At 38.3% G+C, this 15,548-nt stretch overlaps 1 protein-coding gene across 2 annotated transcripts in view; it reads right to left on the bottom strand.

Annotated features, from left to right (window-relative positions):
* Positions 1–1,846: 1,846 nt before the first annotated feature.
* Positions 1,847–15,548, bottom strand: part of Copb1 (coat protein complex I subunit beta 1) — a 35,109-nt gene continuing 21,407 nt past the window's right edge. For both annotated transcript variants that reach the window (XM_034508304.2, XM_034508314.2), the window contains exons 15-22: positions 10,631–10,858; positions 10,284–10,463; positions 8,561–8,705; positions 7,317–7,436; positions 4,659–4,804; positions 3,915–4,004; positions 2,801–2,956; positions 1,847–2,220 (exon numbers count right to left, since the gene is read on the bottom strand). In XM_034508304.2, the coding sequence (XP_034364195.1) occupies positions 2,161–2,220; positions 2,801–2,956; positions 3,915–4,004; positions 4,659–4,804; positions 7,317–7,436; positions 8,561–8,705; positions 10,284–10,463; positions 10,631–10,858 (1,125 nt within the window). In that variant the 3' untranslated portion in view covers positions 1,847–2,160. The remainder of the gene's footprint in view (positions 2,221–2,800; positions 2,957–3,914; positions 4,005–4,658; positions 4,805–7,316; positions 7,437–8,560; positions 8,706–10,283; positions 10,464–10,630; positions 10,859–15,548) is intronic.

Raw genomic sequence — 15,548 nt, forward strand, 5'->3', positions numbered from 1 at the left:
GGCCTGAACTCACTATATAGACCAGGCTGGCCTTGAACAAGACAAATCTTATCTAATCCCCAAATGAAAATAATTGCACAGAGCTCCCTCTAGTGTCAAGACATGAAACATAATAATGTTCTATTTCTAGGCCTATACAGTAGGCTCTTAAGGCTGTAGTTGCTGTCTTTTCTTATGAGACACTGTAATTGTAATTATACTATATTATCTATTGTGAGTTTCCATGACCTTTGAGTGTACACTACTTTCCAAACTGAATGGTGACACTATAAACTACTTCACCAAACAAGTGCTGCCATGCAATTTGGTTCCTAATTATTACATGTGAACAGCGAGTGAGGTTCCCTGCCCCTCAGCTGTCACTAACTTCTGGCAACTCCACTGCATTCTTTTCTTCTTTCCCCCTTTATGAGTTATGAAGACGTCTGTGTGGGCAGGGACTGCGGCACAGCCTGCAGTCCCACTACTCAGGATGCCTGTACTAGATTCTGGCTCCAGCATAGTTGGCCTAAAAACTGTGAAATGAACTGGGAATAAAGTTAAGTTCTACTTGTGACTTGCTCTGTCTGCATTAGGAAGTGTTCTAGGACACCCTAATGCATACTTCTTCAGATTTCAAGCTGGCTGTGAATTTGACACCATGGCTGTGCAGGCTATGTCAAAAGGTGACATCAAAATGGTGGAGGATCTCCTGCCAAAGGAAGATTAAGATATTCCACTTTCTTCACTGAAGATCTCTCAAGGTCTTTCGTATGCTAATGTGTACTATATGACTCTTTAGTAAGGAACTACAGCCAGCATCCCCTAAATAACTAGCTGCGGATCCTTCTTCTTTCAGAATATCCAATGTCACTTAATGAAATCCATATTAAAAAAAACCAGAGTGTGGGAACTGATCTAATGCAATCATTTCTCAACTCTCATCAAGTTATCTCCACCCTTTGACTCTATCAAAATGACTCCTTTCCCACAGTCCTTTGTATCTCTCCCAGTTGGCAGCTATGACTGTGTTTAAAGATCTCAGTGCTCTAGGACTGCAAATGTCCTGTAATTCTCTGGTTTGATGACTAAAACAGCAAGTGGCTTCAAAATTTATGACATCATACTAAGCATTAATCTTCTTACAGACCCAACAAATCATTCTGTTCTCACTGACAACAGATGATGTGATTTCCATGTTGTCCCAGCTCTTATCTATGGACTCATGGGGAATGAAGGATGAAGCCCTGGAGTAAAGACAAAGTAATAGCTTAAGTTGAGATTTAGCTAAACTCAACTATCTCAATCATTCCTAGTACAGAGCTCAAAGATTGGCATAGCCTGGGAAACTGCATTCACAAACTTAAGTGGAATCATAACGAGGTGTGTGCGTTGCCCAGCCCAATGGAAAGTTATAAACAGGAGGAAAGAAATAAAAAACAGAGGCCATTTGGAAATGGAACAGCTTGTTGACTCCCCCAAAGCTAATCCTCCTGGTTAGAACCTCTGTAATTACTAACAAGCACAAATACCCAATGCTAAATATGCATGATTTTTTCAAATTGATTTTAGATGATCTAATTTCCATAATAATTCATGATCATCAAGAACTGTATGCTGATGTCAGTCAGAGTTTGTAATAGCTCCTTTAAGCCAAAGATGAAACTTTTCTCAAGTAATTTGGATACTTTCTCCCTGAATCAAAGTGTGAGAAAAGACCCTAGGGGTTTTAGAGACACTGACATCATTATAGAAAATGAGGAAACAATAATGCATGAAACCAGTACCTGTTCCATTTTAGATCACTGACTTTGTTAAGCTTTTTTCATAAATATAGACAAGTTAAAAAATCCCATTGATACAAATCTAAAATTAAGTAATTTATTTATAAAATAACAAAAATTTATGAACAGATCTGTTTATTGTGAAAATGGTCTTGGTACATATGAGAAACATTATATACTTTGAGGACAGCATTCAGAACTGTTAAGATAAAAGACAAACTATAATTTTAAACTCATTCTTGATTTAGGGAAAAGGCTATAAATTACTGGCTGGAATGCATTCAGCATGACCTCACATTCTACAAACATAAAGCATGAAGAGTACAAAAGATGTTGGAGTTCAATCAGCCCACACCTAAATTTTAACCATAAACTTGCAAGGACCTTTTGTTCATTCTTATAGACTAGTCTTCTTTTGAGAGAGGTTGATTTTATCTCCAAGGCTCAAGGCCATTCCCTGTAAAGAAGAATGAAAATGTTCATATTTGTATCTCATTTTTGTGACGTTGGAAATTAACTCATGGCTAAACATGTTAGGAAAGCATTCCCAAGACTGCGTTATGTCCCCAACAAAACATAATTCCTGAAACAATGCCCAAATAGGAGGTTATACCAGCTTAACTACACATCTGTTGGATGACATCACATTCAACAACAAAACAGGATATACAAAACAGATTCCAAAACCTTTTACTGGGTTGATTTTAGGGATGTTGGTTAGTGCTAGATTTATCCTCCTTATCTGTCAAAAAAACCTCTACAGAATCTGTTTCACAGGCTTCACACAGCAATCAATGTTTTAGGCAATATTGTAGAATAAGCTATTTTAAATGAAGTAATGTTCAGAAAATACCATGAATATGTACATACGTACGTACATACGTATGTATGTTTGTATGTATGTATGTATGTATGTATGTATCTTAAACACAAAACATAATTATTACAGAAGAAATTATATCACAGAAATAAGACAGACATGAATTCTTCCTCCCTTTATTTGGTGCAGAAATGTTCTCAAAAAATGACATTATTACCTGACTTTTTGCACGAATTCTTATATGGCCAGTAACAGCGGCATCTGGTCCCTGGTGAACTGGCTTCTCAATGCTGACATTTGCAAGCGCATCCTCTCCAAATATAGAACGAGCATACAGATTGGCTGCCATGAAGCCACAGTAGCCAGAAAGGGCCTGGGAAAAAAAATGTGTGATAAATTCAATACTTTGCTAGAGAAGTATACCTTGGCAAACTCAAGTATGCATGCAAACTATTATTTAAAACTTTACTTATGTGGTACTGGGTATAAGAGCTAATGAGTTTGCCAAAACTCAAAACAAATAAATATGTAAAAATTTAAGAATTCCCTGTGCATACTGAAGAGAGTACTTATTCTATATTTACATATTCTGTTCTTATTTACTTACTTGTCTCGTGTACAAGGCTTTTAACTTCCATAAAAACTTCTTCTGTTGGACTTAGAAATTGTTGAAGAAACTACTATATGAAATCTACTTGTTTGGCAGTAAACATGTTCCCTGTCCCACCCCAACCCACCCCACCCATGTGTGTGTGTATATGTGTGTTTGTGTGTGTGTATGTGTTGGATGCTAAGCAACCATTCTATCACTAAGATACACACCCAGATGACAGTTGCCATTCTCTTATTAGTAAGATGCACATTATAGCATTAACAGACATTTTCTAAAGAAAGACACTTAGAGATTCAATTTCATTTTGTCTTTGTTCTAGTCTTTTGCATGTAGATATAGCAGAATGCCACTGTATTAGAGATTTATTCTGATTTACAATTAGCCCATGAGGAAGGACATTTGCTAACCCAATATCACAAATAAAAAAATGGTTTTAGAATAAAGTCTCTTATCTGAAAGGTGAAGACAAAAAACTAAAACTAAGAAACCCAAGTAATCTGACTGTTCCAGTTAAGTCATATAACCATGAGCGACTGGGAAGATACAGGTCAGAAAAGAGGTGGGCAGGTCAAACAGCTTGTGGGTAATTACTCTATTCCAGGGCAACACTGTTTTCCCATGATGAATTATTATAGAAACACAGCAGAGAAAACTGGGAAGATAGACTTCTACTGTACTAGTCTTTTCACAGACTTTAGCCTTTTCTAGTCTCCTCTACCTTTTCTGGAGTCAGGCACTTCATGTTGGTCGACTTGAGGATGTGCTGTAAATAGTCATTCAGGTCAGTCATGTTGGTGTTAACTGTCACCTGCAGAGAAGAAGACTCAGTGAACCTTACACTGAAAGTGCATTACTGCCATTTTATCCTACAACTTTTTTCCAACTATGGAGGCAAAGAGTGGGCAATAAAAAAAGTAAATGACTCCTCCGAAACCAACTGGCATCAGCAGTGCTTTCAGACATAGACGGTTCACTAGACCACCAAGGAAATTCAGAATTCAAGTAAAACTCAAGAGACAAGTTTCCTACTGGGCCACAGACTTTGCACAGCCTTGGGGATACAAGAGCCATTGGTAGATTATTGTCCAGACACAGAAGAGGAGGAATCTTGTCTACACTGTCTTAACCAAAGTAGTTACAGAGTTATTACTAGCTAGGTGTGGTGCCACTGGTAGTGTCTGTGCCAAGATGACATGGGTGGAGGGTGAGGTACTGGAGACTTGACTAGGCCAGAGAGCAAGATACTATAACAAGATTCCAGAAAGAACTGCCATTCTATTTAATTCACCACAGGGAATTACTAAAGTACTTGCATAGTTTCTAGTTAAGACAATACACAGGAACAGATAATGAAAAACTGTTTGCTTCTCACTTCTGATGCTTTTTAGGGGGAATTACTTCAAAAAAAACCTCATCACTAGTCATAAGAAAGATATGTATAGGAAACCTCTCAATGACTAACTTTATTTTCCCATTCAAATTCGGCCCACATCTGACGGAACTCGGCATCAGTGCAAGTTGCAGGCTGGATATAGTCCATGATGTCAATGTGGATGTCACTGAGGACCACACAGTTTCTGTCACTTGCTGCTCCAGAGACATCATAAACTGTAATAAACATACAGAAAGATCCCCAAAGGGTAAATGTTAGTTCAAAATAACAAATATTTATGATATTAGCAAATATTTAAATGTACTAGATTATAAGCGCTTTATAAATATTACCAACTGAATCATGCCATCAATTCTACCTTACAATTTTTCATCTCACAAATTAGGAAAAGCAGGTAAGTCAAATAAGTTACTTCAGGTTTCAGAACTGATAAGTGATAGGACTTAAGACTCAGGACTTAGGCTCAGGTACACTTTTGTTTTGTTGTTAAGCTTAAGCTAATGAATATTTATATAGCAGCTATAATAGATACACAAATAGCTCAGTATTCTCATAGTTGGGACCTAGTTATAAATCCAAACTTTTTCCTCCTAATATTTGGTTATATGTTGGTGAAATTTAATAATATAAGATTATCTGTCTCTAAGACTCTCTTCCCTAGAAAGACATAGTCTTGGATGGTCATGATGGTACATGCCTATAATCCCAGAAGTTGGAGCTAAAGCAGAAGTATTACTTTATCTGAGTCTAGTCTGGGTTACCCAGTGAGACGCTGTCTCAAAAATAGCAAAGTTAGGTGGTGGTGTACACCTTTAATTCCAACACTTGGGAGGGAGAGGCAAACCGATCTCCAAGTCTGAGGCCAGCCTGGTTTACAAAATGAGTTTCAGGACAACCAGGGATAAACAGGGAAACCATGTCTCAAGAAACCAACCAACCACCAGGCAGTGGTGGCACACACCTTTAATCCTAGCACTTGGGAGGTAGAGGCAGGCAGATTTCTGCGTTTTAGGCCAGCCTGGTCTACAGATGGTCTACAGATTGAGTTCCAGGACAGTCAGGGCTACACAGAAAAACCCTGTTTCGAAAAAACAACAAACAAACAAACAAAAAGCAACCAACCAACAAGCACCCCCCCCCAAAAAAAAAAAAAAACCTCTAAAACAAAAAAATCTAAATTTAAGTTATACTCTGATAAGGGTTTAAGTTCTCTTTTTACTTTCAGGGAAAACAGAGTTGTAGGAGGAACTAAGGTGGGAGGAGTAAAGAGAGGAAGAGGAGGAGAAAGGAGAGGAAGAGGAGAAGGAAGAGGAGGAGCTAGGAGAGAGTCGGAGAATGAGAGAGGTAGATATGGAGGCTGATGTTCATTTGTCTGTAGCAGTCAAAGGTAGTTGGTGTATCTAGGATGGGTATTGGGTTACACCTCTGATTGTAAGGGTATCTTGTTATTGATCATTACCAAACTTATAAAGCTGTTGATTAATATTTAAGCATTAGAGTCTCATTCTTCTTACTGTGCCTGCATGGTTGGCAGGATAGTCTGGGCAATGCCCAGCCTTGCAGAGACAGCCTGGTAGATTAGCAGAGCCATCTCTCGTGGGTGGCAGGACTGGTGTCTCTGGCTGGCTGTTTCTAGCTGCGGCACACACGTGACCTCTGGCCACGTGGTTGAGCTAGACAAAGACGCTGCAGCCTAGATAGTTGGCATGACCAGTGGCCGTTTTTTTTAAAATAATTACTACAACACAGAGTTACCAAAACTACCTTCTTTTAGTGTATAGTCCCATATCTAAAGACATATCCCTAAAGCAGTCTCCCCCCTCCCCTCCTTTCTACTCTAAGCACTGCTATGTCAGTTTAGGCCTTTCCCCTCTCACTTGGTTTCTGCAATAGCCTCCTCAGGCAATCTTCCGTATCTTCTACAGAGTTATCATTTGTACTGCTGTCACAGAAATATTTAACCATTTATCTCATTTGTCATCCTCCAGTGTCTTCCTATTCCATGGATAAGTGTTCAACTCTTTCTCAGGGCAAGCAGGGTCAGCTTCCCTGACTTCCGAATTTACTTTTCACTCAAACTGCTTGGCACACCAATCTATGTGCATTTGCTCTGCCTGAACTCTAATCATCTGTGGATTACTTACTGATTATTTAAAATCCAACTCAACATGAGCTATGAAGCTTTTTCTAACTTTCTAGTCCCTTACAATACTTTGAGAACTGACCAAATCCTTCATGGACTCACACACTGCTTCTCATACAGGCTTCTTTCATAACATTCAGCATTATGTATGGAAATACTTATTTTGCATATCTGTTTTCCCTTATTTGACCTCAGTCATCTTAAGACAGATCTGTTGATCCTTACTATGGTAGTCTATCTCTATAACAGAAATTGCTAGAAAATACTGACTGAATGCTTCTATACAAGCTTTTTTCAATGTCTGAAATATTCCTTTGTGCTTGGTCACAAGGGCCTGTATGAACTTTTATAACTAGTACAGTACAAATGTTTGCCTAGTGGTTTCTTGAGGATTATGACTCCTCCATCTAGTTCAGTCTGGTATTATCTAAAATAAAACATAATACAATGTTTGGTTACCACAGAGAGTACCCTATAAATAAATGGATTCATGTTCTGCCCACAAGCCATGTCCATAGCTGTATACTATCAAATTCTTTAATAAAAAACACTCAACTATCACATGCCATAAAACAGAACCTTACCTATATTGCCAAAAATTATTCCATTTTCTGTTGATGCTACCTTGACATTAGCTTTAATATTTGCAAAGTCATGAGGAGCAAGAGTCAAAGGAGATGGTTTTTCCACAAGTTTCAGATCCCCTAGGAGAATATAAAAAAGAATTTGGATATAGTTAAAAACATACTTATTAATCATAAAACAGTATTAGAATGTATACAAGTTAATAGTTTAGAAAAAAGAAATGAGAAGTATATAATTCAAACATTATAATTAAAAAAATAAGGAAATCATCTAATATTCTTGGCAATCATATTAATCTACACAACCTCTATTAAAAGATAATAGGTATAATTCTGTTTTCTACACATAATAACTATAGTCATGAGTGGGAGGAGTACTTTGAGTATACCATTTTTATTTCAATGAATGATTATGAACTTCTCAGAAAGCTTAAACTATATATACTATTACCAAGGAGTAAGATATCCTTCAAAATACCTGTACACTCTTGAAGATATGGCTCACTGAAGATAGGGCAAAGCATAATTTCTCTAAAACCCTATTGTCCCTTAACTATTGCATAAACCATACCTGGAGGCACTATACTGTTCTATACACTATACATATTTTACATTTTCAAAACTAGATGTACACATGGTTACAGAATCTATGTCTTTATCAAGAAAAAAAATCATGTTGAAAAATGCTAATAATGATGTATTGCTTTGGCCCCATGTGGCAGGAAACAGAAAATACTTAGTTCTCTACAAGGCAATTTAAATTTTAACTAAGTGAACTACTTAGTAAATGTGTTTTTATTTGAGACAGGGTATTGTGTAGACTAGGATGGTTTGGAACTGGTTGTGTGGTTGAGAGTAACCTTGAACTCCTGAAATCCCTGTCTCCCTGAAGTGATGGGTGTAGAAACACATACTACCATGCTGGGTGAATGTGGTACTGGAGATTGAACCCAAAGCCTTATGCATGCTAGGTAAGCACTCGGCAAATTTAAACAGTTATTGTTTCAAACTCAGAATTGAACCCACTTGAGTCACATAAAAAGCATAAGTCACTCAGTATGGCAAAGGTTCAGAAAACTGGTAGTTTAAAGAGACTAATTTTAAGCTGTAAACTAAGCCTTGATTATAAACAATGTTAAAAAGTTCTCAAGAGGATCCTTATACTGAAAGCTATGACCCTATCTTAGAAACTCATCATGAAGATTTATTACATTAAAACCTTTCCTTAGGATAAATTTTCTCACCTAGAGTAGCTAACTCTAATGTGCAGTTCTGCAAAGTATCACTGGTTTGGTTTACAACAAGAACATCCAGGACAATATCATACTGATTGACATGAACATAAGCTTCTGCATACACTGGATCGGAGAAACCTGTCAACTGAGTGACCTGTCAAAACAAAAACAGACATAATCAAAGAATGAAACAACTTAGGCTGATGAGTTCAATACCAGGATCCACTGGGCAGGAGAACCAAATCCTGTTGAGCTGTGTCTGACCTCAAACACATGTGGCAGCTCAGTAGGTTAATGTACTTGCTGCCAAGATGGACAATCTGAGCTCCGCCCATACAGTACACTCCCCAACCCACCAAACAAATACATAAATGTTAAGAATAATTTTTTTAAAGTAAAGAAAATTGTTTATATACTGTAAACATGCTCAATAGTGAAAACATTATTTTATACTTAGTGGAAAATTCCAGTAAAAAGAACAAAAGCACAGCGATTCCACCTGTATGAGCAGAAGAAGTAGTCAAAATCAGAAAGGGAAAATGGCCTGGTAGCTGCCAGGAGCAGCAGGAAATGGGAATAGGATGTTACTGTTTAATGGGTGTAGAATTCAGAGATGGAGATGGTCTAGAGATGGTTGCAGTTATGAAAGTCAAGTAATCCACTGACGAAAGGGAGCTCAACAGCACAGTACAATTCCTAGCAGAGTCCTGGGTTCAAGTCTCAGCAGTGAATGAAGCGAAACAAGACCAGAGTCGGGCTGTGGTGGCGCAGGCCTTTAATCCCAGCACTTGGGAGGCAGAGGCAGGCGGATTTCTGAGTTCGAGGCCAGCCTGGTCTACAGAGTGAGATCCAGGACAGCCAGGGCTACACAGAGAAACCCTGTCTCGAAAAACCAAAAAAAAAAAAAAAAAAAAAAAAAAACAAGACCAGATTAAAACAGTAAATTTTATGTTCTGTAATTTTTATCACAATTAGAAGAGAAATCGATAGTTGCTAACAAGTTTGAATTTGTTGTTTTTTCAAGCAAGGTTATAGAGCCTAGGCTGGCCTAAAACTTGTGGTCTTGCTGCTTCAACTTCCCAAATGCCACGTCTCAGTTTTGGAAAAAAAAAAAAAAAAAAAAAAAAAAAAAAAAAAAAAAAAAAAAAAAAAGCTTTAGTTAATGGTCAAATCAACTTGAGACTGTTCACTTACCCGACAGGTGACAGCTAGCTAGCTTATATAGTCTTTTTCTTTTTTTAACTGGGTAGCCCAAACTGTCCTTAGCTTTGTAATCTTTCTGTAAGTGCTGACATTATAGATGTATACTACCATGTGTGGTTCAAATGAAGTTTCATGGACCTAAATATCACAAGGATTTGGTAAAAACTGATGCAAGGACTGGAGGTCTAGCTCAGTGGTACAGTGTTTGCCTGCAATCATAAAAAGTATAGACATACATACATGGCAAGCACAAGCTCCCATGTACTCAATTCTATGTAACTAGTTATTTAATTAAAAAAACAAAAAAACAAAAAACAAAAACAATCACACATGCACAGCAGGACCGGTCACTTATTTGTAAGTAGCCAATTTAAATAAATTTTCAACTGGGCATGGTGGCACAAGCCTTTAGTCTCAGCTCCTGGGAGAGAGGTCAGCAGATCTCTATGAGTTTGAGACAAGCTTGGTCTAAGCAGTTAGTTACAGGTCAGCAAGGACCACACAGTGAGACCCCACCTGATACTGTTACCTTGTTAAGTTTGGATGCCAGGGGATCTGCTGCCTCCTTCCTCTGAGTATTACCCATTGCTGCCAACAAACTCAGCTGGAACTGATCTTCCTTGCAGTTCATTTCATTCTTAGCAGTTAGTTGCATGAAGGAAATGGGGTCATCAGGTTGTACTGTTACATTCCTCTTTTCAGATTCTTTCTGTGTTGAAAGAGCAATGCACATGTCTTTTTGTATGAAAAGAACAATAACTTTTCATAAATTTTTCACAGGGACAGACTTAAACAGAGACTGAAAAACCAACAAAATTAAGAAGGAAAAAACCCCAACCTATAAAGCACTCTATAGACTTTTCATATATACCTTACCTTTTGGGATAGTTTCTCTTCTTCGAGTTTGGCAGACAACATTTGGGAAAGAGACTGTCTGCACTCCTTATTAAAAATGTCATTCATCAAAGGTGAACATTCAGATAAGACCTTGAGGCACAGGGAAATTCGGTCTACATCATCATCTGTAATTGGCTTCTTAGGAAGAGAGGATTTTCCCAAATGAAGGATAGTTGCCATAAGCAACATAGCCTCAGCAACAAAAGACTGCAAAAGCAGAGAAACTGGTTATTGCTGTGATTCTTCAATTGTATAATGTCACTCAAATACAACCAACAGATAATTCCAGAATGCACCTGAATTAGACAAACTGTTCAGACTTCCCTAGATATTTCCCAAACTGTTCAGACTTCCCTAGATATTTCCACACTCTTCTTCCTGTTTTGTTCTGTCAGCTTTCTAAGGCTTCACTGACCCTTGGTTGAAAAGCAGCAAGGACTTTTAATGTTTTCTCTTTAAACCCACCAGAAAGCTGAAAGAACAATGTGCTTCAGCAACTGTTGACCTCTTAGCCATATCTGCTTTCTGTGTGTTCACTTTCCTGTGGGCGCATGCATGTGGTAGCAGGGTCAACCTTGCTTTTTGAGACAGGACCTGACTCTGGGACTTGAGGTTCAATGAGATTAGGCTAGTCTACTTGGACAACAAGCCCTAGAGATATTTCTGTCTTTGCTTCCACTCAGATTTCAAGCTTGCACTGCACCTGACTTTCTATATGGGTGCTGGGGACAGGACTCAGGTTCTCAAGATTGTAAGACTTTGGTCTCAAGATTGTACACTTTACTGACCTTCCTATTTGCTTTCTTATTAACTCATATACTTTGGCTACCCATGTAAAAACAAGATTCCTCTCTTCATAAATATATTAGCAACTATTTACTAAAAATGAATACAATTTCCTATAAACCAAAAGTACTGATTTCTTACTTGAGAAACCGAACAATCCCCAAATATATGTGCTATACCTTGAATTCAAATAAGTCTTCCTAAATCACCTCAAAATGTTTTTATTTTACTTTAAAACCCAGGATCAGTTTTACACATCTTACCAGCTACCATCTCCTCAGTGTCTTTTAAACTAGACCAGTTTCCTGTTTGTTTTTGTCGGTTTTGTTTCTTTGGTCTGTCTGTCTGTCTTTCTTTCTTTCTTTCTTTCTTTCTTTCTTTCTTTCTTTCTTTCTTTTTTTTTTGAGACAGGGTTTCTCTGTGTAGCTCTGGCTGTCCTGAAACTCACTCTGTAGACCAGGCTGGCCTCAAACTCAGAAATCCGCCTGCCTCTGCCTCCCAAGTGCTGGGATTAAAGGCGTGCGCCACCACTGCCCGGCTTCTTTGGTTTTTCAAAACACAGTTTCACTGTGTAGTCCTCTGGCTATCCTGGAACTCCCCCTGTAGATCGAACTCATAGATATCCATCCGTCTCTATGTCCTGATACTGGGATTAATCCTAAGGGCTGAGATAAAGGGCGTGACCCACCACCTCCTGGCTTTCCTGTCTGTTTTTAATCATATAAGATTTTATTTTTTAAGAGCCAAGATAAAGAGATGGCTCAGTGGTTAAGAGCACTATCTGCTTTTCCAGAAGTCCTGAGTTCAATTCCCAGCAACCACATAGTAGCTCACAACCATCTGAAATGGGATCTGATGCCCTCTTCTAGTGTGTCTGAAGACAGTGACAGTGTACTCACATAAAATAAATAAACCTTTAAAAAAAAAAAAAAAAAGACGAATATAAAACCAGCCATGGACAGGCAAAGGAGGAGTGACAGATTTCTCACTAGGAAGGCAGAAGATAATAGGAACTACACCTTTACAGTGTTGGGAGAAAATAATGCCAACTGGGAACTCAAATTTTACAAAAACACCTTCAAAATTTTAAGTGAAGGGGGCAGAGGAAGATGGCACTACTGGTAGAGCCCTTGCAACACAAGTGCGAGGACCTGTGTTCACAATTCAAGTAAATGCATTCTTTAGGCATAAGGTCTGTGATTCAAGGACACTCCTATTCACACAGGGAACGAAGAGAGGGAAATGGCACAAACAGAGGCATGCTGATGAAACAGAAAAAAAAAAAAAAAAAAAAAAAAAAAAAAAAAAAAAAAAAAAAAAAAAAAAAAAAAAACTAAGTGTATTAACTAGACACTGCAAAAAATCTGGCTCCTTAAACCAATACCAACAAACATTCTCCTATCATTTAAAAGTGATGCAACCGTTGGTGAGGTGGTCAGTAGTAGCCGTCACAGGTATGTAATGGAAGCACTCAGATGTGACTCTGAACTGGGTGGATGAAGAACTGTCTGCTCAACACCATTGTGCAGAGGATAACGGTTCAGGAAACGACCTGATGCATAAGCCTTTTAATGCTGTAAAATAGAGCTAACGTTCAATGCCACTTTTCCAGAGGTGATTAATGGACAGCCTGGTCAAATTCAAAGCTTTCTGATATATAAAACTTTATAAATGGAACTACTCCATCAATAGGCAAAGTGTAATCAAAATCTGTCTAGATGGATAGTGTGTAATTTCTGCACCGGACTCTGTTTAGTAAATACATCACTGTATCAGGAATCTTGCTCCAATAAAGGAAAATAAAGATTTAAAAAAAAAAAGTGATGCAACCAATCATGAGAAAATCAATTTGCACTCAAGATAAAAACAGTTGGATGCTTAAATTTCAAAGCAATTAAATATTATGAATACAACTAGGAAGGTTTACAAAAACATGGGGAAGTGTTTGTTACATGCTGAGGGAAAATGCACTTTATAAAGTACAAAATTCTTTTGTTTCAGTTGCTAAAAAAAATATTAAGACAGATACTAGCCATTTCAAATTCTAGAGGGTTTCCACAATCCATCTTTCAATTTTCTATCTTCCCTACAACATAAACACAGTTTGTAGTATAAAAAAAGGGTTATAATCGTAAGTGACTCTACTCAAGTTTATTTACTTATTTTTAGGGGTGCTGAGGATCAAACCCAGGCATTATATAATGTTAACGAGGTTCTCTACCACCAAGCTACATTCTCTTATAACATTCCTTGTTGATCTTTATCATATCAGAAGGATACTTGATTTTTTCCAAGTAAAAGAAAAATAGTTTTAGGTAGGTAAGTGCTGGGAGTTCTGTTTTTCTTACACACACACACAACACACTCGATTTTTTTTTCCCAGACAAGGTCTAGCTTCCCTCAGTCTTACAATTCTGCCTCTAAGTGCTTGGATTACAGGCATATATCACTAAACTTGGTTCTTAAAGAACTGCTTACCAACTGATTTCTAAGAATAATCAAATTACTTAAGCAAAAAGAAAATATCATGGGGTTGGAGAGATGGCTCAGCGGTTAAGAGCACTGACTATTCTTCCAGAGGTCCTGAGTTCAATTCCAGCAACCACATGGTGGCTCACAATCATTTGTAATGGGGTCTGATGTACTCTTCAGGTGTGTCTGAAGACAGCCATAGTGTATTCATATAAATAAATATTAAAAAAAAAAGAAAATATCAGGTGATAAATGCATAGGAATGTTGGGGGCTGACTTTTAGCAGAAAGCGGCTATCAGCTTTGCAGCCATCTTGAGCCATATACCCTGACATGAGATTTGAATTACAATAGCCTACAACAGCTGAGAACACTCTGATAATCTTGGTTTAGATACCTTGAGATTAAAGGTGTGTGAGATTATAGAGATCAGAGTTAGAGACAAGACCTAAGGGCATGATTAAAGGTGTAATTTAGAGGTGTGGCTTAGAAGTGAGACATATAAAAGGCAGAGACAGAACAGATCAGAATTGAGACGATAGAAGACATTAGTCAGACTATAGAAGACAGAACCAGAGATCAGAGAATATAGACGGAGATCAGAGACTATAGAGGGAGAATCAGACAGGAGACATTTAGAGGAAGAGAGACTGAAGAATAAACGGGATTGAATCACACCCTGTCTGGTCTCCATTCTTCGAGTCTGCCCTCACCCTCGATCTTGCTGAACCCCCGACCTGCAGACCGGAGTGGCAGCTTGGGCCGGGATACAGTGGCCGCCCAAACGTGGGTCGGCCTGGGCCTCAACATTTTGCCTGGGCTGCAACATTTATTTTGGCTGCCCCAACAAGGGGCTAGTTCGGTTCTCAACATAGGAAAATTAAAAATAACCGATTTTTTTTTGGTTGGAGACAAGGCTTCTTCTAGCTCAGGCTGATTTCAAACTCCCTCTCTAGCTGAAAATGATCTGGAATTCCTGATTCTCCTGCCTCTATCTGCTCTCAGGTAGCTGGGATTAAAGGCAGCTGCCACCATGCTCAGCTCAGAAAATTAACTGTTATTTACGACAAAATGTAAAGAGAATGTTATATACACACACACACACACACACACACACACACACACACACACACACACTGTACTATTACTCAGCCTTTAAAAAGGAATTCTGATACAATGTGTATGAAGATACTATGGCAAGTGAAATACCCAGAAGAATAGAGCCTGCATGATTTCATTTGAACACAGCACCTAGAATGAGACAGCTGAGATGGTTTTGTAGGCAACCTCAGCATGGATCTTCAGGCCCCATGTGAAAAGCCGGACACAGTGGTACATGTCTAATCCCAGCACTCCTTCAGGGAAATGCCAGATAGAGATACGAGAATCCCTTTGGAGGCTGCAGGCTAGCTAACTGGCAGTGGTAAACAACAAGAAAGGTCCTACCTAATACTTGAGGTTGTCCTTTGACCTCCACATCTATGCCAAGGTACACACAGGTGCATCCTCTCAAACACCACACACACACACACACACACACAATTAAAAAAAATTAAGTATAGTAAATGTTAGGAGGGACTGGGGGCAGGAAGGCAGGCAGAGAAGCTGTTTACTGTGTATGGTGTGTGTACAAAGTTACT

Source organism: Arvicanthis niloticus, chromosome 1 (genome assembly GCF_011762505.2).
Source record: "Arvicanthis niloticus isolate mArvNil1 chromosome 1, mArvNil1.pat.X, whole genome shotgun sequence".
Taxonomy (NCBI): domain Eukaryota; kingdom Metazoa; phylum Chordata; class Mammalia; order Rodentia; family Muridae; genus Arvicanthis; species Arvicanthis niloticus.